General features: G+C 37.3%; 1 protein-coding gene across 1 annotated transcript in view; it reads right to left on the bottom strand.

Moving 5' to 3' along the window:
* Positions 1-26433, bottom strand: part of GNG4 (G protein subunit gamma 4) — a 938259-nt gene that overhangs the window by 205435 nt on the left and 706391 nt on the right. The window contains exon 3 of the mRNA XM_044075815.1: positions 3879-4875. Coding sequence (XP_043931750.1) covers positions 3879-3896 — 18 coding nt within the window. The 5' untranslated portion in view covers positions 3897-4875. The remainder of the gene's footprint in view (positions 1-3878; positions 4876-26433) is intronic.

Genomic DNA, 26433 nt, shown 5'->3' with positions numbered 1-26433 from the left:
CTCAGCACTCAAAATGTCAAGAGCAAACAAGCTGAAAAACAAATAGAAAACACGGGAGAAGAGGAAATCTTGAAAACTGCTCTTCTCCTTTGAACTTCTTTTTGCAGAGGGAGTCCTCCTGCAACCCCATGTGGTAGAAGAAGCCCCCCACACCCCCTATTTATATATATAAATGCCAAGATTGCCATACTTTGGAGAAAAGGGAATATTCTGAGAAATGGCATCTTGGGCTTAGCATATGTAAGGCCGATCTTTTGGCCCTTCAGTCTCTGTATTTCAGGAATAGCTGTGGGTCCCGACATTTCAAATGGTTACCATTTAGGAAGGTTGCTAGATTTGGCAAGAACCTAGTGTAATAATTCAGTAAACCAAAACATGCTTTTGACTCTGTGAAATCCGTAAGATGTAGTGCCTGCACAACGGCATTTATTTGGTTTCTGCAGGAAGTAACAAAGTGTGTCTACTGCATGACTCGGGTACTTTAAAAAAGGCAGAAAAAGATTTCTCTAAGACACTGACCAGCAGCTGCTAGGCCTCTCAACAGAATACTGCGAAGCGGCCGTGACTGCAAGACTTGCTCACAAAAGCTCACAAAAATTGTGTCCACTTGCCGGTAAAACCATTTTTTACAAATGGTAACTCATCAGTATGGGAGGAGCAGGGCATAACACATATAGCCCACAAGCATGTGCACATAGGGCCAAGCTATCTAATCACCTATGCTGCAAGAACCTTGTTTACCAAGACTTGAGTTGTAAAGAACGATACACTAAGTTATGTATAAATCTGCAATCATCTTCCCTTCTTCTTGTTTGTTAATGAATATTGAAGGAAAACATCCCCAAAACAGCATCTATCTCTGCTGTTGGTGTGTGTTGTTAACAGAATACAAATCCATTATAGGTAACAAAAGGGTCACTATCTGGAACACAGCAAGTGCAGGAAGGTCTCAACATAAATGACCAATACATGACTATATAATATTGGTGAAGTCAGCATCTGATGGATTTGTAGAGACATGTCAGCATATATAAACGAGTATGCTGTGTAGGCATTTTCCCATGAGACAATGGACTACAGACATCTTGTCGATGATTATAGACCAAGGACGCTTTGCATGCTACTAGTGCTTATGTCTGACTGATGGTTAACTGATACATAAAAAGGGACTACGGCCTGTAAATCCTTCTCCTTCATAAGATGTAGATGTGTCCAAGCACTTATGTGTGTGATGGACAGATCATTTTGATGATGCTTGAAAAAAGTATCTTCAAAATTAGATGACAACAGTCCATTCTGTTCTACCCGGTACAAGACTTGTCTCAAACAAAGATATGAAGCAATACTTTTACAGCTCCCTTGCTTTTCTTCTGTGAAATGTCAAAATGTAGGGTTTCTGTTCTGCTGATTTCTTGTATTTGGATGTCTCACCACCATCTAGTTTGTTATTTTCCTTGGAAAGCTAGAAACCATTGTTTGCACTGGACTTGTATGTGTGTATTTCCCAAGGCTTTTTAACTGTACATAGCAGCACCATAACCTTATTTTTAATTCAGACAGTTAACCATCATACTGTATTTGTGATTGTGTCAAGATGAGGACTGAAGGTCACTATTTATATGCTATAAATTATTTTGTTCCTATTTGTATTACAACTACATCGCATACACGCTGTTGTGAAATGGGCAGATGAACAGTGACTAACATGGTACCTAAACAGGCATGAGGCAGGCTGGGGGGTTTAATTAATGAGAGACAGCATTATTGCAGAAAATAGTAACTTTAAAGGAGTACTAATGTATTTAACTTGTTCTCTTGTACAGGCTTAACTTATTTAAGTTGTGTTATTGTGCATGCTTAGTTATAAGCATTCAGCTTTAAATAGAATAAGTAAATAAATAAATATAAAGAGTTACTTTAGTGATCTGTATGAACAATTCCTTCATGAATTCTGCTGCCTCTAATTGTCAGCAATTATTAGCAGTACCAAAACTGCTTGTTCTTCAACTCCACTTATCCCTTTCAAATGAGATGCTCCAAAGTGAATGCCATAAATTCACCCGACATGGAAAGAACAGCAAAACCTCACTAGAAACCAGGAAATGGGCAAACAACCCCTGACTATATCAAAGACTCAGCTCTATGAGAATGAAGTGAGCAAGCACACAGCAAGCAGTGGGAAAAGAACTGACGGTGTTCATTGAAGCTCTGGTTTATGACAATATCTCATTGACAATAGATTGAACATCATAACATAAAACATAATAATATGTAATAAAATGGTACTGTGTGGGCTTCACACTCACATCTTTCTTTATTACACTCAATTAATGCCATGTGCTTGTACTTTCAAACAAACTACAGTTTTGATTAATGTCAAACCCAATGCTCTTGAAGTGTCTTCAGTGAAAATTTTGAATGAAGAACAGTTCATTGAATGAATGTGAACTGAATTAATGATAGCAGAAAAGAAAGAAAGGGAATGTGCAACTTGTAAATAGCGATAATATTTTTTGCGCAGGCGTGTTATATGTTAACAGGACTACATTTTCAGTGAGTGGCAACTGGAGACACTGGCGGACTCAGTGGTAGCCCATGTTCTAGTTCACTGCTGGTTAAAGCATGCACGTGGCTATAAATGTGTCTTTCACTTGGAGTACCAGATGTTGGTTCATTATACTATGGTCTAGCACTAGCCTCATACATTATGTGCTTCTTCCTTCTGCCTAACTGACTCCTAACTGGCAAAGATGACAGAACCAATAAAGCCACTGGAAATGAATAACATAAAGGCAGTAACTATGAGGCTTTATATAGCATACAATGTATATATTTTCCAGGATACGAAACAGAGGTTATAAGCCTTGAGATGTGAACGTTTTGCAGACACAAAATAAAAATGGCAATTAGCTCTTCATCTATACACCCAAACTGGCATGATGTAGTACCAGATTCCTACCTGAAACTTCATACTGTGGGAGTAATAAGGGATATTTGAAAGCATCATGAAATGTAAACTTGGGCTTTATAAATGATATGTCCATTTGATCACATCCACCAGAGATTTTTGCTACCCATAGTACCATCGGGTCTATATCACATTGTCGAACTCTTAAAAGTTCGAACGTCATATGGTCGACATCATATGATCGAACTTTTAAAAGTGCGAATGTTTCAACCGGGAACTCTGTACAATGTGGAATAGGGAGATTTCACTTTTCTGCACTGTAGTGCAATCTCAGAGTTGGTATGTTTAAAGAGCAGAGGGTGTTGGGGTGCAGGGGGGCTTGCCCCCCTGCTTAAACCATTCAGGTAAGTTTTTTCTTTGGTTTATTTTTTTATTACATTTTAGAACTTTTGAAAGTTCGATCATATGGTGTCGATCATATGATGTTCGAACTTTTAAAAGTTTGATTATGTAATATAGATGCGGTACCATCACCATTAGCATGTCTCTGCTGTCCTACCTCACTGATAAAGTTCTGACTCTATGGTCCACTGAGCAAATTCACAAGTCACTGATTCAGTAGTGACCATTAGAGAAGAACAAAAACAAGATAGCCAGGATCTAGACTGCCTAAGAGCCAGAAATAAAAATGAAGATTGAAACATTAAGGGGCTTTTGAGCCATATAGTTTAAAAAGAAAGAAAGAAAAAAGGATAGAGAGAGAGTATATATTATTCTTAAGGATAGGATGTGTATTTAAATGTTGCTAAGCTGTTAATCTATTTTACTGATTTGAAATGTGGTTTAAATTGCACACATTTTAGAAATTTCCTTCAAGCAACCAGAGAGACAACCATTGTTTCAAAAAAAAAAAAAAAGAGAGAGGGAGGTTATGACTTTTCTTTTAATATAGAAATGATAACTGTCTTACCTGTCTTGTAAGAGCCATTCTGTCACAGCTATGACCCACAAATCAGCAGACAAGTACAACAATGGCGTATTGAAGAAATGGGGCTTTTGATATGCTGGACGCCCAAACTCATAGGGAGAATCAGAAGATCCAGGTATGGTTAAGCAGATGTCCACCGTGCATGCAGAAAATAATATGAGTGTTGTTGGAAACTTTTCCAGATAACAGAGACAGTTCTTTTGTTGAATGGTATGTGGAAACTGGTCAGATAATACAGCAGAGAACAAAAAGCAATAGCCACAAGCAAATAAGGGGGAGATGCAGATGTTAGCTGCAGTGTTGCAGTCAGGTATTTAGACAATATAAACTCCAAGAGTTATTTTATGTGCAAGATCATGCAGGTAAAGGCAAGTAGGTCCCGGCTAACGTATTACATGAACATCCTTTATGTCAGCCAGAGGAGATCTGAAGGATGCCTTGGGTTTGGGTGATTATATTTCCAGTGAGAGGCACATTGGTGTCACAGATGAAAGCAAGGTAGTAACAACAATGGAAAGGACAGCGTGCTGATATGTCAGGCAGAGGTCAGACAGTACAAGGGAAAGCTGAATAACTTATCCGTTGAGGGGTACACTGAGAGACAAGATAGGAAAATGTCCACTATATGGCACCCAAGCCATGGAATGAAGAAGCAAAACTTAGTTTCATCTGCCTGATGTCAGCAACATCAGTAATAGAATCAGTCCATGTGCTGTTTAAAAGGAAGGATTCACACCAGAAGCAGCAAATCCAGAAACCGTTTACTGAAGACAGCTCACACACCCAAGCGAAGTAGAAGCTGGAGGCAACCGTTGAATCTGAAACAAGACACTTAGCTGGAGTCTGAGCTGATAACGGCTGCAGTTAAAATATGCCCATGGAATGACGGATGTTTTATGTGACTCTTGTTGTGTACTTCTTCACTGGCAGACAGGATATCCATCTAATTCATTTGGAAGCACTTTGCCACTCTTGGAATCTAATGAGAAGAGCAAAAGGAAAACCATTACTAAAGCTAATTGCTATTTAAAGCTTAATAAGAAGCATTCTTTAGATACAAGAATATGCTGCCATCTTGTGGTTATTGTTGTACTACTCTCTATATATTTTTAAGAATTCCCATGTACGCCTTTAGTTAAAATAATGTACTTCTGTGATCTTTTAAACATTTTTAGCCTTGAGTGAACCTTTTTCCACTATAACACAGCACCATATTTACACAATGTTTGATAAATATTTCGCATACTGCTACACACAGTTCTAAACATTTTGTGAAACACATATTCTTGTTAATGTTGTTTAAAAAATACCAGTGTCACTCTGAAAAGACTTTCAAAACTCATAACGTTTACCCAGTTTATTATTTTACCTGCTTGATGCAAGGTTTGTATAAGATGAATAGTTTAAACAGGAATCTTGAAAGATCACAAAAATATAATTTCTAATCCTTGCTTTTAGAAGGTTTTGGCAAGACTGTCAATTTGTCTGATGTTAGTATTTTATTTTTCATAGTAACCCAAATAATATAACTTTTCAATCAAAATATTAATGACTTTTCAGCAGACAGTTAAAACTCTGAGACACAATGGCATCTACAGCCCTGATTTTTGATGACAGTTTATCTTGGTAAAATGTATTAAGTTGCCTCAATGAACAAACTGTGCCTGTACAAAATAAGCAAAGGGAATCGTTCAAGCATGGCCTCAATTTTATACATCAGAACATTAGAAGAGTAGTTTACAGGACTTGTCTGTGCATAAGGTATTCAGTGTGAAAATTAGCAATGCAAAGCAGCTTACTGAAAGAGTTAAAAGATGAACATCTCATTTCTCCTGAGATGCACTGAGCTCAGTGTTAATTATAATAAAAATGGGGGCACATGGGGAAAAAACTATGGGGGCTTTGTCTACCTCATGAAAACATATTTTGTGTTGAGTTTTAGTGCCATTTCATACATTCTGTTTTGTTTGAAATGGTATTTGAACTAGTAAGGTTTGATGCATTGTCCTATGGCTTTGATATACAGACTAAGCCAATTTTCCTTTTGTATATTATGTACATTATTGTAACAGGAATGCTGCCAAAACTTTGCAGGGGCTATATCTACCTAGAAATTCACAAGGGATTTAAGAGGATCTAGCAAATAATTTTTCACATGCCTACAACCAAACATTTAATGCATAACAGAACCTTTAGAATGGAAGTGTCAAACTCAAACACTGCCACCCGAAATTCAAACTGTTATGTACCTGCACTCTTTTAAGACTAAACTTAGGAAATATTTGCTAGAACTTAATATCTGTTCTTGTTATAGATTCATAGATATTCCATGGCTTATGACCATATACACCTTACTACTAACCCCCTCAGGCCTCACCTCCTTTCTCCATGAGGCTCATATCAGTTATTGTCAGAGTAAATTTGTGGAAACCTATCCAGTCATCTAGATTACATTTAAAGGACAGTAGTGAGTTATACTGCTTAACATGCAGGGAAAGTATATTCTAGAGGTTTGAGAAGTGCTGGGTTGTATACATGTCCATCCACTGTATTTTATTTATCTGCTGGTGAAGATTTAGGTTTCTGGTAGAGTCAGTGGACTTGTGGAGATAATCTTAGTCCAAGACAATCAGGTCACTGGCACAATAATCAGGACAGAGATCTCTCCTCAAAAACTTGCAAGACACTAAATAAAGAGACAGAACATCCAACTTCTCTTAAAAGATAACTGACTTCAGGCCTGTGATCTTTTTTGTTAGGAATCTTTTAGACTTTCTAATTAATTGTTATAGTTAGCAAGATACATCCTAAAGGGGATGTTGATTAAAACTGGTCTGAGTACTATGCTGAGTAGAAGGGAGTGATTACCTCTTTATACCTTGATGAAATTCTTTTGGCAATTAACTGTACTAAATGAAAGGATTTCCTGGCAACCATTTTGCCATGATAGATAAAAGACGGGGAATTATTAACCCATGTGCTCAGGTCTGTGATTACATTTTCATTTTGCAGTTGTGTGTAATCTGTACAGTATAATGAGGGGAGGAATTATTTACCAAAATTAATGATACTGCTCTTTTTAGCATTTATTTTGAGTCCATGTTTAGTACAAGACTTTACTAGAGAGACAGGGAGAGACCATTAAGCAAGGTTTGGTTGTCAGGGGGGGTTACTTAATAACAACCTTCACTTTGCAGTCATCTGCAGACTTTGTTAGCCAGCAGTTTTGTCTCTCTTTGGTTAGAGATCTGATGAGTAAATTCTGAAAGGGAGTGTCCCCTGCAACAAGTCTGGAGATCATCACTGGTCCCTTTCATAGTTTCTGATGAAATGCCTGAGACTTGCATTGTGTAGGTTCTGTGTGAAGATGAAACGAAGGAGCATGATTACAAAGCCAACATACCACTTATCTTATAAAAACAAACAATCGTTCATGTTAATAATAGGCAGTCGATGCTTTTTGTATATTTAATGGCATAACCACGTTCTGTTAAGCACACAGTCCTGATAACTGAACATGCACCCTCCCTTACCCCTTTTCCATTCTTCAGCCTTTCATTTCAGAAACAACATACACTCCACATAGACTCTTGTTTGATCAGTCAGTGGGGCAATCAATCCATCAAAATGGGATTTCCTTTTTAAACGAGCTTCAAAGAGCTGTGCATTAGAAAATAAACTAAGGAAGCAGCAATTAAAATGCATGCACAGACAAATTCAACAAAGCTGAAAAAGTAAAATTTCAAACAGAAATAAAATGCTTTCAGGTAAGTTAAACAAATGTAAAACATTAATGCTAACACATAAATGCAGAATTATTATTATTATATAGTCTCTTCTATGGTCTCCCTTAACCAAGTAAAATAGTTCTGAAATACATTTATTTATTAACATTTGTTAACATCGAAAATGTTTAATATTGAATATTATACAACAACCCCCCCCATTAATATTCAAAAACGTGCACGCTGATTGGTCAGCATGCACGTTGTAAATCAGAGTTATTTTAATGGAAAAACGTCCGGTCGCCCAGACTTTTTCCATTACTATAACTCTTTTTTACAGCAACGGAGAACACAAGATCTCCGTTGCTTCACACTGTCTCGCTATGTTAAACGCGTTTAACAAAGCGAGACAGCTTTAAAAAAAGCAACGGAAATCTTGCTTTCTCCGTTGCTTTTTTCAAAACTGTCTCGCTATGTTAAATGGGTTTAACATAGCGAGACAGTTTTAAAAAAAGCAACAGAGATTCTGCGTTGCTTTTTTTAAAGCTGTCTCGCTATGTTAAACCCATTTAACACAGCGAAACAGTTTGTAAAAAGCAACGGAGATCTTTCTTTCTCCGTTGCTTTTGCCCACAGCTCTGATGTACTGCATAGGCATACTCATGCGCAGTACATCAGAACTGCCGCAGAATACCAGACAGGTGCGAAGGGCAGCAAGGAGGCATTATACAATGCCATTATTTAAGAAAAGTAATTTTTTTTTTTTTCTTAAATAATGTCATTAGATATAATAACCACTTCTGGGTGTGGGTAATGCTGGATTTACCCATGGTTGGCTTTGTTTGGCCACTCAGGCTTCGGCCTCATGACCAAACCACAACAACCGTGGGTAAATCCAGCATTACCCACACCCAGGCGTGGGTTATTGCTATAGTGTATCATGAAATGTGCAAATGTTATAGTTTAATCTGTTATTCTTGTGGTATCAGTATAAGATGTAGTTTTTATTTATATAGTTTTATTTATATAGTGTAGGAATTTTATAGTGTTTATTTTGCCACTCTTTATGTGTTTTTAGGTCATACAGGTAAGTGATATAGACATTATGTGTACATTCTTTATGGTGATTGCGATATAGTGGGGTTAGGAAATTAACTTTTTCCCACTGTGGTATGATCTCGGAGTTGGTATATCTAATTTACAGGGGGGGGGGGCTCCCCACATGGGGGGGTGCAGGTCATACAGGTAAGTGATATAGACATTATGTGTACATTCTTTATGGTGATTGTGGTATGGTGGGGTTAGGAAATTAACTTTTTCGCACTGTAGTGCGATCTCGGAGTTGGTATATCTAATTTACAGGGGGGGGAGCTCCCCACATGGGGGGGGTGCAGGGGGGCTTGCCCCCCCCCCCGCAGAAACATAGTAAAAAGTGTGTTTGTTAGTTTGGTGTTGTTATAGGTGGAGAGGATGTTATTTTCATGTGATTTGTAGTGTTCGATGTTGTGATGCAAAGTTTTGATGTTATGAAATTCGATGTTATGAGTCCAGAAAATGATCCGTTATACAAAGTAATGAGAAATATATACCCAGAATCAAACCCTCAAGAAAATGTGGGGGAAGGGCATGAGTCAATAGTTTTCAATATTTCTTCATATTCACTTTCATCTGATGAGAATGTACTTTTCAAAGGTTTAAGTTTCATTCCTACTTGTAAGAGTAAAATGACAGACACTGTTATGGATCTCAATTTTTTTTGTTGGAATATTATGCTTAGATTTTTGTATGGTGACTCTGATAAGCAAGTAGAACAAGTACCAACAGAATTGAACTATAAATTTAAGAATTTAAGTAATTTTGTTCCATTAAATCACCCCTTAGTGGATGCATATATGAAACTCACTGAAGATGAACTGTTTAAGTATTATGATGACAATAATGTCTCTTGCATTCATAGGAAGAACCAGTATAATCTGAGTTATAGGGAGAAAATAGCATTGAGACATTTACAGGACAATGATTCTATAACGATAAAATCTGCTGATAAAGACGGACTTATCGTTGTCATGGACACCTCACATTATGTCAAATCTATGGAAAACTTATTATGTGATAATAAGTTTTATAATAAAATTACGGTCAAGGAAGTGCATGTGATTATCCAATATTTTATTAACACCTTAACTGATATTTACAGAGGAGGTATTATTACAAAAGAAACCCTAGATTTCCGTGTTGTTAAGAATCCCCTTATACCAATAATACAGGGGTTGCCAAAAGTTCATAAGAGTCCGTCTGACCCACCCATGAGACCGATTGTGGCAGGTGGCGGTTGGGTCACTGAACATCTTTCTGTCTACATAGAGAAATATCTTAGACCAATTATCAATGAAAATAAATTTGTTCTTGGGGACTCAAAACATTTTTTGATTGATCTTTATGAATGTCTGAAAGAGGAGAATGATTTACAGGAGATACTGTTAGTCACTTTGGATGTGCAATCACTTTTTACTGTTATTCCCAATGATTTAGGAGTTCAGTATGTGCATGAATATCTCTTGACACACAGTAATTTTTCATTGGTACAAGTAGATCTTATAACTCATTTTTTAGAGCTAGTCTTAGAAAATAACTTGTTCACCTTTAATGGTGGACTGTTTATTCAACGAGATGGTGTGGCCATGGGTACCCCATGTGCCAACAGTTATGTGAATATGTTTTTGGCACATTGGGAAGAAACTATAATTTTTGACATAGAGAAGTTTAAAACACATGTAATTTTTTATTGATGTTTTGTCGATGGCCTTTTTTTGTTATGGAGAGGAAGTCCCAATGACCTAGATATGTTTCATCAAAAGATGAATCATTTTATACCTGCAATAAACATCTTTTTACGTTTTTAACCTGCTGTGGACTGCCTGGTTGCTTCATTATAGCAGTTACAACTTTGAACAAAAAATAAGAAGACAAAGAGGAAAAGTAGAAAAGGAGATTAGTAATGGAGAAGTTAAAGAAATAAAGACTGAGGTTATGGTGTACCTGCAAAGTGAAGGATTTAGTGTAGAAAATCTAATTCAGAAAGCACCACAACAGGATAGAGTAATGGATATCCAAATTAAGGGGAAATCAGTGGAACAGGAAGCAATTGGACAGGTGCCATATGAAGATAATTTGGAGCCTTCCACAGGAAACCAGTATAAACGTTCACTTAAAGCTAAACAGCAAGGGAAGGAACAGGAAACTCTGAAAACTCTAATGCAGTCACTTTTGAGGAGTTATAGGCCAGTGAGTTCCCATATGATAGAGCAGCGGACAGCACAGGATGAAATTAAAGAGAAGGTACCACAGGAAGATGCTATAGAACCTTCTATAGAATGCCCGCAGGAATTGGAAACAAGGGATGTGCCCTCAGTTTGGAAGAAAATGAGCTAAGAGAAGAATTGTTTGATTTAATAGACATGGGCAGATATATCAAGATCAATGAAATAAATTGACTGCAGAAGGTTAATAAAACCCAAAAAGTCAGAAGTCTGATAAAACGAACACAATAATTAGGACTGTTCATAGAGATCCATGCACTATAACAGAACTAAACAGGATATATTACTGTGCAGCTAAATTAATAACTGATAAAGTTCTACCACAAGAACACAGGATAGTGAGAGAAAGGAAGGGGAGAAATTGAATACCATCATGGAAATATCGAATAGAAAAAAATTATAAAGCAATTAAGACAAGAATTGTCACTGTTAGAAGACTATAGAAGAGGGAATAGGTCAACAAAAATACTAAGAAAGATAGATGTGATAAAAGCAATGTGCAGTATTAGAACAGACCAGGATCTGTCATGCACTATCACAAATAACAAACTAAAAATTTCAGCACAGGCAGAAAAACGTAGAAGATACGAAGATAAATATAAAGGAAAAGTGCAAAATAAGCAATTTATTGAGGAGCCAAAAAGGTTTTATAGAGAATTGGGAAATAAGGTAAAAGGAATTGAAAGACTGTAAAAAAAAAAAAGAAGAAGAAATAGATACATTTTGGAGGCATATCTATGAAGATCCTGTGGAACATAACAAAGATTCTAAATGGATAGAAGAAGTAAAAGAAAGAATAAGACGTTTAAAGGTACAGGATATGAAATAGGATGAAGTAACAGCTAGAGAGATTGAAAAAAAGTTAAGAAAAGCCTCTAATTGGAAAACCCCAGGCCCAGATGCAGTACCTAACTTCTGGTTAAAAGTATTAACATCTTTGCAGGAAGATTTAGCCATGAGTAAAAACCATTTATATGCGCAACCAGAACAGAGACCAACCTGGCTAACAACAGAAAAAAACAATACTCCTACTCAAGAGTGAACCTGCAAGCTACCCTAAAAATTATAGACCAATAACTTGCCTTCCGATGACATATAAACTATACACGAGAATTGATGCCAACAGAGTTTATAGTCATTTAGAAGAAAACTCAATTACGGCAGTATGGCATGGACTGACTACAAAAAAAACATTTAATAGTATCCCTTATTCATGGATAAAAGACTGCTTAAAAATGTATAAGATACACCTCACACTGATCGATTACATTACAGTGACCATAAAACAGTGGCAGACCACTTTGCAATTAAGCCATGATAAAGACAGATTGCTATCCCAGGGATAAAAATTCAAAGGGGGATATTCCAAGGTGACTCTCTGTCACTGTTATTAGTCTGCCTTGCCCTTAGTCCATTAAGATATTTACTCAACAGCTTAGGCCATGGCTATAATTTGGCTCCTAGAAAACAACAAAGTGTAAAGGCTTCTCTCCTTCTCTTTGCTGATGATTTAAAACTGTATAGCTCATCAGATGGGGAAATGAAAGCACAACTGCAAGTTGTCAAAACTTTTTCAGATGGTATAAGAATGTCATTTGGTCTTGATAAATGTGCAAAAGCAACCTTTAAAGCAGGAAAACTGCAACATCAGGAAAACATTAGTTTGGGACAAGAATGTGATATAAAAGAACTTGAGCAAGAAGGAGTGTATGAATATTTGGGAATTAATGAAGGATCAACAATAAAACATGAACAAATGTGAATAAAACTTAGTAAGGAATACTTCAGAAGACTTAAATTTATCCTGAAAACAGCACTGACATCTAGGAACAAAGTTCAAGCTATAAACCAATTTGTTCTTCCTGTCCTAACTTACAGTTTTGGAGTGACTGACTGGCCCCAAAATGTGTTGGATAGATTAGATAGGAAAACAAGAAGGATGCTTCATGCTCACCAAATGCTTTATAAAAATCAGTGCATACCAAGATTATATATTCCGCATTCTGAAGGAGGGATGGGCCTCCTTGAAATTGATTATATGTATAAATCTGCAATCTTGGGACTCCACACATATCTGCTGACCTCACAAGACCCAAATGTAGTGAAAGTTTTGAAACATGAAGAGAATAAATCTAAGATGACTTCTCTGCTTAATCTAACAGAAGCCTATCGATGTCAAGCAGGAATGGAAGTCAAACCAGAAGTAGATAAAATCAGGTAGCAACTGAATGTGCCAAAAAACCAAAGAAAGAATATAAGGTGAAGGATCAGATGAGAAAGCAAGAAATGTGGAAAAAACATAAATATAGTTCCAAGTCTAGAAAACTTCTGGAAGAACCTCATGCTGATCAGGAATGAAAACAGGAATGGTCAAGGAGAGATGAATCAAGCCAAGAGATAAAAGGTTAATACTGGCGGCCCAAGATAGTGGCCTGCGTAGACGTTGGTTTATAAAGTCCATTGAACATATGGGAGAAACAGACAAATGCAGGTTTTGTAAAACTGAATTGGAAACAATTGCACACCTCATTGCTGGTTGCGACATACTAATGGCAGAAGGACTGTATACTGAAAGGCATAATAATGTGGCGAGACTGTTGCACTGGGGATTGTGCAAACATTATGGTACTGATGTGGCCGAAAATCATTGTAAACATGAGCCACAAAGCATCATAGAAAATGAAGAAGTCTATATCACATGGGATCACCCATTACCAACAGTTCAAAAGATAGATGCTAGAAAACCAGATATAGTGGTCCAAGAAAAGAAGACAAGAGTAGCATTGATCATTGAAATTGCCACACCCAGTGACTACAGTGTCTTGCGTACAGAGAGACACAAAGTCATAAAATATCAGGATCTGCAGGCAGAAATGAGAGCAATGTGGAAGAAAGATACCCAGTAACAATAGTAGTAGGAGCAACGGGTCTTATAAAAAAGAATTTACAATCATATTTAGATATGTTACCAATACCTGTGACTCCATACGAACTGTAGGAGCCATTACTGGACAAATTGCAGTTGCTGCAAAGAACACTACTTGCTGACATCAAAGATTGAAACAGTACTAATTTCATGAACTTTAATCATACTTTGACTTAGGAATGGGGTCCATTCCCGTCATGGTGTCAGAAACCCAAAAGACTTGGAGAAAGTAAAAAAGGAATGCAGAGAAACGACTTCATGTGTGTGGAAGATAAAGCACACATATAAGGAGCAGGTTAAGGTATGTCTGTATAGGGCATTATTGGAGAGCTGCTTATCAATTGCATAGCAAGTCTCATACATTTGATTACTAAATTTGTGGAATGTTTTGAATGACCAATCATTTCCTGACCCTCTGTGACTGAGGCCCAAGCACTTGGCACATAACCATATGGCTCTTGTGCCCACTGTCCCCTTCTCAGTGGTTGAGATTAATTTACCAGTTTTACAAACAGTAAAGTCTACAGAATGCAGTTGCAGCATGACTGACAATTCACAGGAGTTGTGCACGTGGCACAGTGTTGCCAGTGCTTGTACTTTTATGTGGAAAAGCATTTTGAAAACTCACTAATCAAATATATGAACATAATGAGGATAGAGTCACCAAAATCTAAACAAGGCAGTAGTCAGACTAAGTAATGGCTTCCACCACAATATCAGAAACTGAAACACCAATTTGCAACACCAGCCCAACAGCATGGCCTAATCTGTGGTTTATAGAACAAATAATCTGAGTGAAGCCAAAACTCCTCACAATACAGATGAGTTCCTTAAAAAAGAGGTAACAATTTATGGCCATCCCAAATATGAAGTCACATAAAGCTAACCATATAGGAAAATTTGTAAACTCCTAAAGGAAAATATTGATAGTACTGGTTAGGCAGTAGATGAAGACAGGCCCAGAGTTTGCTTCTTTACTGATGTCATACTCTAAAGAGTTGGTAGCTCCAGTGTTAACTCTAGGTAGATGAGGCCGTGAGCAACAACAGATTGCAACCCTATCCCTACTCCTGTCTATACCCATAGCATACCCAAAAGAGTTGGTATGGGTAAAAGCATGCCACCTCAGCCTGCAGCCATAAGCATAAGAATCCTACTAAATGTTTATGGAGGGAACGTTTGCTCTTTGGAGCTTTAAAAACTTAAGTGTGGTTAAGGAAATTATATGCTATGCTTCTAGTATTGGTAGCATAGAGGGATACTGCCCTGGCTACTTCCTAATTGAACTGAGTTCAATTAACTGTTCAGGTGCTTGACTACACTGGCAGGGGAGGGTGGGTGTGTCCATCCTCCTGGCAGGAGAGTGGGTAGATAAAGATGCACATAACCACAATCCCTCAGAGGAGGGATGGTGTTGCAGTGCATCCTGGGAGGGAGTGGACTTACCTTGTGGTAGCTTTCATTAGTGAATAAGGGGAGTGTGCACTTACAGGGAGAGGACATTGTGAACCACTGCACATATGTGGGTAGCTCAACTCCTGCCCAGGGGCAGATTTAAGAACTTACACAAAAACTCTCATTGCTGGGATGCTGGCAATAATACAAACTTTCTGTCATTTGCCTGAATGAAGACCCCTCTGGACGGCTCCTCTCCTAACAAATCTAGGAAATCCCCATTGCTAAAGGATGAGTATTCTCAAGTCAAATAGGGGAGTCTTGATAGTTGGCAGACACAGGGAGAAAAGCACCTAGAGAAAAAGGGAAACAAAGAGCAGCAATTAAGTGCAATAAGGCCAATTACAAGGTCAACATAGTTTTCTGGCTAAAGACAACCACAAGGCCTTCTACAGCTCTTTCCAAAACCTTAAAGGTAACACACAGCAGTGTGCTTAACTGGTAGTAAATAGTACCGCCTTTGCCTTGAAGAGTGACATAGCAAATCTGCTGGCTGACTAATTCAGCTCAAAGTTCACCCCCCGCCACTCCTCCACCTCCCGATGTGAAATCTCTACTAGCATAACCCCCCCCACCCCAACACAGCCTCACTGGGCAAAGACAATATCCCAGGATGCCTCCTAAATACATGCCCTACCAGGACCACTTGAGTCACTTTTCAACTACAGCCTCAAAACAGGCTTTGTGTTTGAGAATGGAGGACTGCAACAGTTATTCCACTTCATAAGGATGGACCATCAACTGATCCCAGAAACTACAGACCCATTGTTCTGACTAGTCTATTATGCAAAGCCATGCAATGAATTATCATGAAAATGATCAACAAAGACATTCGCAACCTGAAATCACTAGAACCATCCTAGTTTGGTTTTGTCAAAGGAAGGCCATGCCTTCTTAACCTGGCAGACTTCTTTAAGAGAATCAAATTCTTTATCCCATGCATAGGTCCCCTCAAATTATATATGGTATGATCAAAGTTATTCTCATTAGGGGTAATCTAAAATTATCAACCATGGGATAGTAAGGCCAGTCTATAATCAAATGGGAAACATTATTTTGAGCACAAAAAGGGAAACTGGCTAGGCTTAAAATGGCCCACAAGGGTAGCTAGCTTAGTACTTACCTATGCATCTGTGAGAGGGACACCAAGGTAATGGATGATGGGAAAACAGTGCATACCACCTCCCTAGACGTGGCTAAGGTGTTTGATACAGTACCCCACTCAGGTATTGTTGACAAACAACAAACTACACATAAATCCATACATAACTTGCTGGATTTCCGGCTAGCTCACAGATAGACCACCTCCACCATGAGACTGGTCACCAGTGGTATACTTCACACACACACACACACACACACACACACACACACACACACACACGCACGCACGCACGCACGCACACACACACACACACACACACACACACACACACACACACACATGGGTATAATAGCTAAGAGCAAATCCTTTATTTCTGTTTTTCTGCCTGATGGCAGTTCCAAGTGTGAGATTCTGGTACAACAGGATCTGGGAATGTGTCCTTTCCCTGCTGTAGTGCAATCTTGGAGTTGGTATATATAATTATCAGAGGGTTTAAGGGATGCAAGGGGTCTTGCCCCAAGCAAAAAAATGCTACTTTTTTTCAATGTTTTTGTATTCAATCTAAAAAGATCAATACTTTTTTCTATGCTATTTTCAAGTTATGTTAGGAACATGGGGAAATTGTCAAGATGTTTCACTTTCTTATATCAGTGCCTCTAATCCATATCATATTGCTAAGGCCTGGAACTCCTTTCCTGTATACATCAGGTCAATAAATTCCCTTCAGTCCTTTAAAACTATTCTGAAAGACTTCCTAGCCAAAATCTGGCTCTGTTCTTGCTCAACCCCCAGGATGAATTATTACCCTAAATTTGAACAAGTAGCTATTCATACCTTACACCTCTTCACTCACTTCCTTATTTCAATCAGTTTCCATCTGCTGACTCTCTATCTAAATATGCCCTAACCCTGTTTTTTTCCTCCAACTTCATATTGCAGTTCCTGTCTGTATTATACTAACTTACCTTTAATTCATCTAAACTGGCTAAAATGTATCTAAATATTAAATTATTGCCATATAAGTTATATACATTCTTGACTAATGTTTTTGCATTATGTCTAATTCGGTATAACAATTTGAACTCTAGATGTTTTTGTATTATTTTTAAATATTGTAAAATTATTTTTAAATGTTTTTGTAATACTTTGTAACTTTTCACTCTGTGCTTCAGCTGAAAATCGACTATACCCAGCTGGACTTTCCTGGTAATCAAATGTCAATAAACTACGCTATTTTGCCATTTTGACAGTATCGGATCGATTAAATAGCATTCGCTATTTTGTCCATTCGATACTGTCATATAGACCCGAAATCACTGCTGTCAAATGGTTTCTAATCAACGAGGGAGTCTGAATTATGTCTGGATGGCTTTTCATGCATCTTGAAAAAGAAATATGGGTTGTGGATACTAAGCATATAAACTCGTGTTGCCCATGATATGTAAAGGTAAGTCTATAACTGTATTGATTTCCTTATGAAGGCAGTTGCAGAAATAATTAAAGCAGTTTCACGTTCCTGATCCTGAAGCATGTCTGGGTATGCAGCATTCCCAACTTTGAGAGCTCATATTGTGAGAGGCCAAGACAATAACTAAGGAGGTACAGTCTGAACCATCCTGTGTTTTTGACACAGATTTTTCATCACCATTGTTGCAGACTGTACATCATTTTGGGTGTGCTGTTTTTAGGGGTCAAGAAAACATGGTGTTTTATTTGAAGGATATAAATGTAGGTAAGGTGAGTTTATTTAGAGAGAATGTTTCAGTGGAAGAGGTGTGTGGATGATTCACATAAAATTAGTGTAATTGTTTTAACTAAAGAACAGAATTTACTTTAATTATCATCATGAAACTTGTGTATGAACTGCATCAGTTTTAAAAGAGGCATGCTATATAGGCAGTTATATTCACTACATGCATTTATTAACTACTGCAGCACAGGTAATTGCCTGCCATTTCTGTTTGCTCTGATATCTGCCAAACCTCAGAGATCCTACAATGTATTCTATGTATTCTGGAATTTTCTATTTGGTGTCTGATGATATTGATGTCAACCTTTCACATATATTAATGTTCTGTGATGTTTAGCCTGCAGCCATAAGTATTATCAGAAGTAATGTGATTTGCTGTATAGTTAAAAGGTACTTCTTTCACTGCTCATAAAATATTTGGCAAAAGCTACAGGAACATGGCTTATTTCCCCTAGACTAAAGATCAGGCTCTATAACATTGAGTGGAAGGAACCACTAACCACCAGGGATAACTCTGAAAAATTGTGCATGAGCAGCACTTAGAACAGGGATCAGGAGGTGGGGGAACACTAGACACCAGGGATAGTTATTATTTCTGTGGCTTAATGGTACTTTAACATTAAGAAATGTTGGTGACCACTAGACAGCAGGGATAACTCCTATTTCTGTGCCTTAATAGCACTTTAACAGTACTAAGATGGGAGGGGGACACAAGATACCAGGAAGGTCTTGTGCCTGAGCAGCATGTACACAGGACGTGCATTAGGGATTTGGGGGAAATACTAGACACTAGGAATTTGTTTTAAAAATATATATATAATTGAAAAAAATGATACAAAGATACAGAGGAGGAAAAGGATATAAACCATGCCCCCTTGACATGTAAAACTACCTGGATAATCCTGCTACAATGATTAGTACAGCAGGAGAGTGTTACATATATATTTAGAAGCACATGCACTATGCAATGCCTGCAATAGGTCATCACATTCAAGGGGGAGAAATAGGAAGTGTTAGGGATACCTCCCAGCCTCATATCACTTTTGTCCTAGCATGCATTTACTGAAGATGTGATGTATGAAACTTGAATGTCCTGCATTCTGGACTGACTGTATGCATCCCTGAATGATGGGGCATGGAAAGGGAGACATTATGGATGTTTTGACAACACGGTCCGGTATATGGCATGTGGTGTGTGTGCATACTGTTCAACCTCTTAGCATAAGAAAATCTAGACAAAGCCTAAAATAATGAGGGGACAAAGGCCCAAAAATAGGGATAGATTTTAATTATTGCTCTTGTAAACTTAAAAAGTTGCTAGAATAATATGTTTTGTATTAGCATACATTTTCTGAAAGATAAGAAGCTTGAAACTAAAACGCAAGTCATTGATTTGCCAGAAAATCACAAATTGTAGGAAGAACAGACCCAAAATATGAGGCAAAAATTTGGACAGTCTATGAACATCTGGACAGTTGAGAGGTATGAATGTGCATATGTATGTGTTTTACTGAGTGCTAGAGTGTGTGTAGGAGAGTGACTGAGGGAAGAGGGATGCCTGTGGTTACACAATCCTGCAGTCTGTCTTTTTCGGAAAAGGCTTCAGTCCTGCATAAACTAAAGCACTGCTGGTGACTCTCTGCTGGGTTAGGAAAGTAAACCTATATTTTTTGCCTGAGAGTGATAGAGCTGCTTTCTGTTTTACCTGCTCCATTTTATTTTCTGTTTTAAGAAATCTGCTTGGCCTGGTGTTTTTGTTCTATGTGAGAGATAGACACTTAAATTATCTTGGCTGCACATTTCATATGATTTTTTTTTCATTGGTTAAATTGTTTCTTGAGTGATACTTAAATACACAGTGAATTTCTGGGCCTTTATCTTTTTATGAAACAATTTCAAGCCTGCATAAACTAAAGCAGTGCTGGTGATTCCCTGCTAGTTTTTCTACCAGTCTTCACCTTCATTGATCTGCTTTTTTAAACTGGTGATTTTAAGCTGCCAACCCTACTGTAAACTGACCTTAAGCTTCTCCCTTTCTACACTGATTTTGATATATTTAATTATTTATTTGCCTTGCCTTGTAATTATATTGAAAAAAGTGCATTTTGCCTCTCATTGTCTCTTCTACTGACTTAATTGCACTGAATTCATTATCTGGCTAGGTGTTGGATTAAGTAATGTATTTTTAGACTCTAGCAAGCACATGTTTTTATATCAAGAGGTCAGTGGATTTTCCATCTAGAGCTGGGAGGTAGCCTGGTCTGTTTAGGTTGGGAAAACATTTTGAGATTTCAGTTTTATTGGCTGGAGGTCTTAATAATCAGCTTATCTTGTTTTTAGTGCCTTTATAAATTATGTACAGTTGAGTGGCTCTTGGCTCATTTATACAAAGCAAAGTACTTTTATTGAATAATCACACTTTTATAAGCTGTTTAATGTGCACTGCTGTATGTATACCTTTAAATTTCTTTGTGGAGGCATTTCAATCCGGACTCTCTTTTGCTGCAATACTGCATTGGGAGAACTTGGATTGTTTATTTAGTGGCAGTAGGTCTTTACCTGGTCTATTTGAGCTGGGGTGCACATAAAAGGGCTCTAAGTATTTTTTTACACTTCTGTTATATACTGTGACTATAATTTAGCAGCTGCTGCATTAAGTAGTTAGTTGCACTGTATTACATTATAGCTGTTAAAATGTAAACAGAGCTTTACTCTTAATGTATCAGAACAACCAGACAAAATATGGGACAAAATGCAATGGTGATATACACAGCACATTAATAAATGTAAAACCTTATTAGGGTAAGATGACACACATGCACTACGCAAATGGATTATAACATTCGATTGGTATCTCAAAGAAAAAAATTAGTGTGTGACAGTAAATGTTTATTATGTGAATCATGTGAAACTGTTTTCTGTGTACAATGTCATAAAAATACTTTGCAGGCCATTGTTCAAAAGTTAAACTGTAAAGAACCAAAAAAAGGTGATATGCTTACATTATATCCAGATGTTAAACAGTTATGTTCTGTCCCTGCATTAATCTCAGAGTTAGAACAGCAGTCAAATCAATTACTGACAGAATCTCCTATAGATCTTATTACACCCTTTAAAGAGTGTGTACAAAAGTGGAATGAAGCCACTGCTCAGCACAAAACAGGTGAGGACAGGGATGAGATTCATGACAAATTGACAGAAGAGTTTAATAAACTTAAAAAGACAAACAAGATGAGTTGAGAGAGTTCAAAACCATGTACAAGAACTTTGTCAAAAGTGCATAGGGGCCCTGCAATCAATAGAAGATTCTACTAAAAAGTATCAGAAAGCCTGTAAACAATTACAAGAAGCAAATAACACTCTCCAGCAGCAGTTACAAGACAAAGAAAATCTAGTTAGTGATTATCATAAAAACAGTAAAAATTACAAAAGGAAATGTTAGATCTTAAGCAACAGTTACAGTATAAAAACATCTGGCTAGTGATGTTCAGGAGAAATTAATATGAGCTAATGCTCAAATAGAAGAGTTAAAGAAAGAACTGCAAAGCATGAAACTAGTAGAAGTCATAGAACAGGGAACCACTGCAGATCTGTATACACAATCCAGACTATTGCAAAGTTTACCACAGTAGAATGATAAAAAAAGCATATTTTACAATATCCTTCAATCGAAGAATGGCATACACAGCAGGATCCGATGTATGGACAAAATGCCTTACTCAGATGTTTTTGGATTTTTATTCCCAAACATTTTAAAACGTTCATCCAGTTAAATCAAAATACCTATAAATTAGATGATAAAGTAGGGCATATTTGTACTGTTCTCATGGGGTACACACAAGGCAGCCTCTCACAGCTAAGCTGTTAGATAATTTAAAAAGCACCATCTCTGATAAATTAATGGGGCAATCTGACTATTTTAAACTGTCATTTTAGATCATATACCAAAGATCAGAAAAGGACATGCAACAAAAGGAAATACAAAAACAGTTACTACACTGCTTTCTAGAACAACTAAAAGGGGTTTCAGGGGATATTAAATGCATTTATGAAAAAAAAACTCAAATACCCTTACTGGCTTAGTGCAAAAACAGATGAGGAGATGGATTATGGCCAAAGATGGGACATTATACTCACACCATATATTTGCGCTAGAAGAAGGGAGTGAGCCATTTGAGTTAATTAGTGAAATAAAAAGCCAGGGAAAGCAATGGTAGTGTGACCAACCGCCATTAGAAAGAGCTGCATCTGTACCACTGCCTCCTGTTCATGTGTCTGTAGTAACAGGATCAGACACAGGCAATGAATAAAAAACATCAACATGTTTTTTCTGTAAGAAAATAGGGTATGTTATGCAAAATTGTGATCAAAGTTTGGTGTAAGAAAAAGGAAGAACAGGGTGTATTTCCAAAAACAGAGCCAAAAGATTCATAAGACAAGTCAGAAAAACAGGTCAATGCACAGAGACCTTACAGCATTGGTAATGACAGCTATAAGGGTCATCAATACAGAGCACCAGGGGATGTATGCCCCATAGATTGTCAGTCAACTTCATCTGCAAATCCAAAATATTTGGTAGAGCAGACAGAAAGAATAGCTAGGCAACAATTACAAAAAAAAAATTGAAAAACCTAAATATGTAGATCACTCAGACACAGAGGAAGATGATAAACAAGAACATGAGGTATGTCATATTGCACTTGACACTAAAGGAGAGGATGAGTGGATCTCCTTACAATAGGGGTGTTCCCCCCTACTCTGGTATCTTTCCTGACTACTTTTAAAAAGGGTTGAGACGGACGACCACTGATTGATATCTGGGTAGAGGGGTCACTGTGGCAAAATGTCTTATTAGACACTGGAACAGCAGTATCTGCCACAAACAGACAGTTACCTATAAATCCTACAAAAAAAGGTTTGCATTTCAGAAGTTAATGGCACAGGATGCTATGCAGTGAGTATCCAATATGTACACATAAAGTTTCAACAAGAGGGACAGACATGGAAGGGTACATTTTTAATGCAACCTTCCTGCTCAATTACCATTATTGGTATGGACATTTTAGGACCTTTGGGCATAATAATTGACTTGCCTAACAGTATTTTGTAGATAGAAGACAGGAAGAAAGGAGAGGGAGAATAAAGTGCAGGTTGCTGTGCAATCTCTCTAACTGAAAAACCTGACAAGCCTACAGGATATGTAAGTACAGACAGTGAGGATATGTGGCATCATTTACAACAGCAGTTCCCAAACCTGTGGTCCAAGGGATCCAGTGACTATAGAAAACTAGAAATGCCATTAGGGATGGGTAGTGATTAAGACTATATACCACCATTTCAAAAACAGTATCCCAAGCCTAGGGAGGCAGAATAACATATGGAAAAATGTATTGCAGAATGGGAAAAGGAAGGAGTCATACAAAAAGACAACAGTCCCACAAATTCACCAATCCAGCCAGTCAATAAAAAAGATGGTAGTTAATGTATTGTTATTGATTTACGGAAATTTAATCAGTACACATTTGATTCTGGGAGTTTCAGAGCTGGCTGTACATATGAAGCCACAAAGTAAGTAGTTTACAGCAATAGATTTAGCAAATGGCTTTTTTGCAGTACCACTCAGGAGAAAAGACTGGCCGCGGTTTGCCTTTACATTTAAAAAACAGCAATATGTCATGACAAGATTACCTCAGGGATTTCAAAATAGTACAGTTATTTTTCACCAGAAAGTAGGATCCATTCTGCAACATTTGGAAAAGGATGATTCAGTGTTACATTACACTGATGACATATTAATTCAAACTGAAACAGTAGAAGAGCACATACGGCTTCTTAAAAAGTTTTCCATACTCTGCAGCAGGCAGGGTTTATGGTTAAAAGTGAAAAGATTCAGTTTATGACACGTGAAGTTAAGTTTCTAAGTACTATCATAAAACCATCAGGAAGGCCTCCTTGCCTATACATGTGCAAGGCATTTAACAAATGGAAAAGCCATTGACTATAGCAGATACATAAATTCATGGGACTCAGGAATTACAATAGAGAATTTATAGAGGATTTTGCATCTGTGGCTGCTCTGCTATACAAAATGTTACAGGAACAAAAGAACTCCACCTTTTTAGAGTGGGGACCTCATGAGGATGAAGCATTTTCACAAATGAAAGTAAAGTTAGCACAAGCTGCAGAATTAATAGCACCCACACCAAAATTGCTGTTTGTGTTACGAGCAGCTGCTGGAAAGAAAACATTATCAGTAGTACTATTACAGGAATGGCCACATGGTGGCAATAACAGAATGGAAAAAACATTATGTCCAGTCATGTTCTGCATTCAAAAAATGAGTCCAGTGGAAATAGGCTATCACCCCTGCATACAGCAATTATTAGCCATTTACTGGGGTATCAAACAAACTGAGTATTTGACTACATTTTCTGGCATTATAGCACAAACACCACACCAAGCAGTAAAAGCTCTAATAGACAATTTGGAAATGAATAAAATCACAGACAGTATTAATCAGGCAGTTTTGCAGAATAGATGGCACTTTTCAGAATGAAAACTGTCATCATACAGACAGTGGACAAATATTATTTATCAAACCACATGGGATATGAAGGAAAACAGCATAACTGCTTAGAAAAAAATAATGTCACCTGACATACAATTTCTGGCATCTGATTTTGACCATTTTAAGACATCCATTTTTGTAGACAGAACATGGTTTTGGGCCAAAGTCAAGTACTGGACAGGATTTGCCATACTTCTGAAAATTCCAAAGCTGGGTTCTCCCAAACTAATTTAGTTACCAGGACATATGTCAGCTCAGAGAGATGAACTAGAGGCAGTACTGTATCTGCTAAAGTATTATAATCCTGTTAACATTTTTTCAGACAGTGCTTATGTAGTAAATTCTTTAAGACTGCATAAGGACACTTGGGTAAGGCAAGGATTTGTGGACAGCGTAAGGAAACCATTACAGTGTACAGAAATATTAAAATACATGCATAAAGTAATAATGTCAAATCAACAGGGACAGTACAGCATTTTTAAAGTAAAAGCACATCAGAAACTGACAAGTGAAACTTTCAGGTTAAATGCATTAGATGACTCATTAGTAAAACAAGCAGCACAAAGTGGAAAAAAACTTCCAGAGTGTGTATATATATATATATATATATATATATATATATATATATATATATATATATATACTGATACAGATGTTAGTGCCTTAAAAGAGCTTGACCAACAGTCAATCAAGGAAGACCTCATAAACATTCAAAAAAAGCAAACTTCAAAGAAGAAACAGACCAGTGCATGACAGCAGGAGTACCCCCAAAGGAGTACTATGTATATACCACTACAAAAAAATTGCGGTTGCCTTATGTGCCATATCAGTTAGCACATCAGTTGGTCAAATTAAATCATCAAACATTAGGTTATCTAGGAGCAGATAAGCTATGGGCATTTGTAAAAAAAAAAAAAAAAAAAGTATTGGAACCCAAGTTTAAAAAAAGGTTGGTATGCTAATTGTAAAAAAATGTTTAATCTGTCTGCAGGTAAATACTAAAAGTAAAAGACCTCAGTTACATTGGGTACAGCCAGCAGATGGGCCATGGTATGCAGTTCAAATAGACTATACAGGTCCTTTGCAAATAATAAGAGGTTACAAACACCTACTAGTAGTAGCGGATGTTTTTTTCAAAATGGGTAGAGGCAATTCCCGCCAAAACCAAGACAGCAAAGGCAACAGCAGAAGCCTTATGGAAAAATATTTTCTGTCATTGGGGATGGCCAATAATCATTGAATCGGACAATGGTCCACTGTTTCTTAGTGACCTAATGAAACAAATGTGTAATTTGTTAGGAATTCAGCAAAGTTTCATGTGCCTTATCACCCACAGTCAAACGGAACTGTAGAATGCATAAATTGTATACTTAAGGAGCATCTCAAAAAGGCATGTCTTGAAAAGGGAAAGTGCATGGGTGCAACACTTGCCAGGCATTCTTATGGGCATAAGGGCAACACCCAATAGTAAGACAGGAATATCTCCTTATGAAATTATGACAGGGATAAAAATGCCATTACAGTTACCTTTTGATCCTGACACACCAGACGGTAGACCTATGTTAGAAATCAGTAAGCATCAGCAATGGTTAAAACAGCTTACAGAAATATGTGATTACAGTGCAAGATAGTAAGCATTTCACCTATGGAAAAAGGTGCCAATATTACCGCCTGAAGAAAACCTTCCC

The sequence above is a fragment of the Protopterus annectens genome, chromosome 1.part1, assembly GCF_019279795.1.
Source record: "Protopterus annectens isolate FY-2018-M chromosome 1.part1, PAN1.0, whole genome shotgun sequence".
Lineage (NCBI taxonomy): Eukaryota > Metazoa > Chordata > Ceratodontiformes > Protopteridae > Protopterus > Protopterus annectens.
The sequence above is the reverse complement of the archived record's forward strand: the minus strand, read 5'-3'. Positions and strand labels throughout refer to the sequence as shown.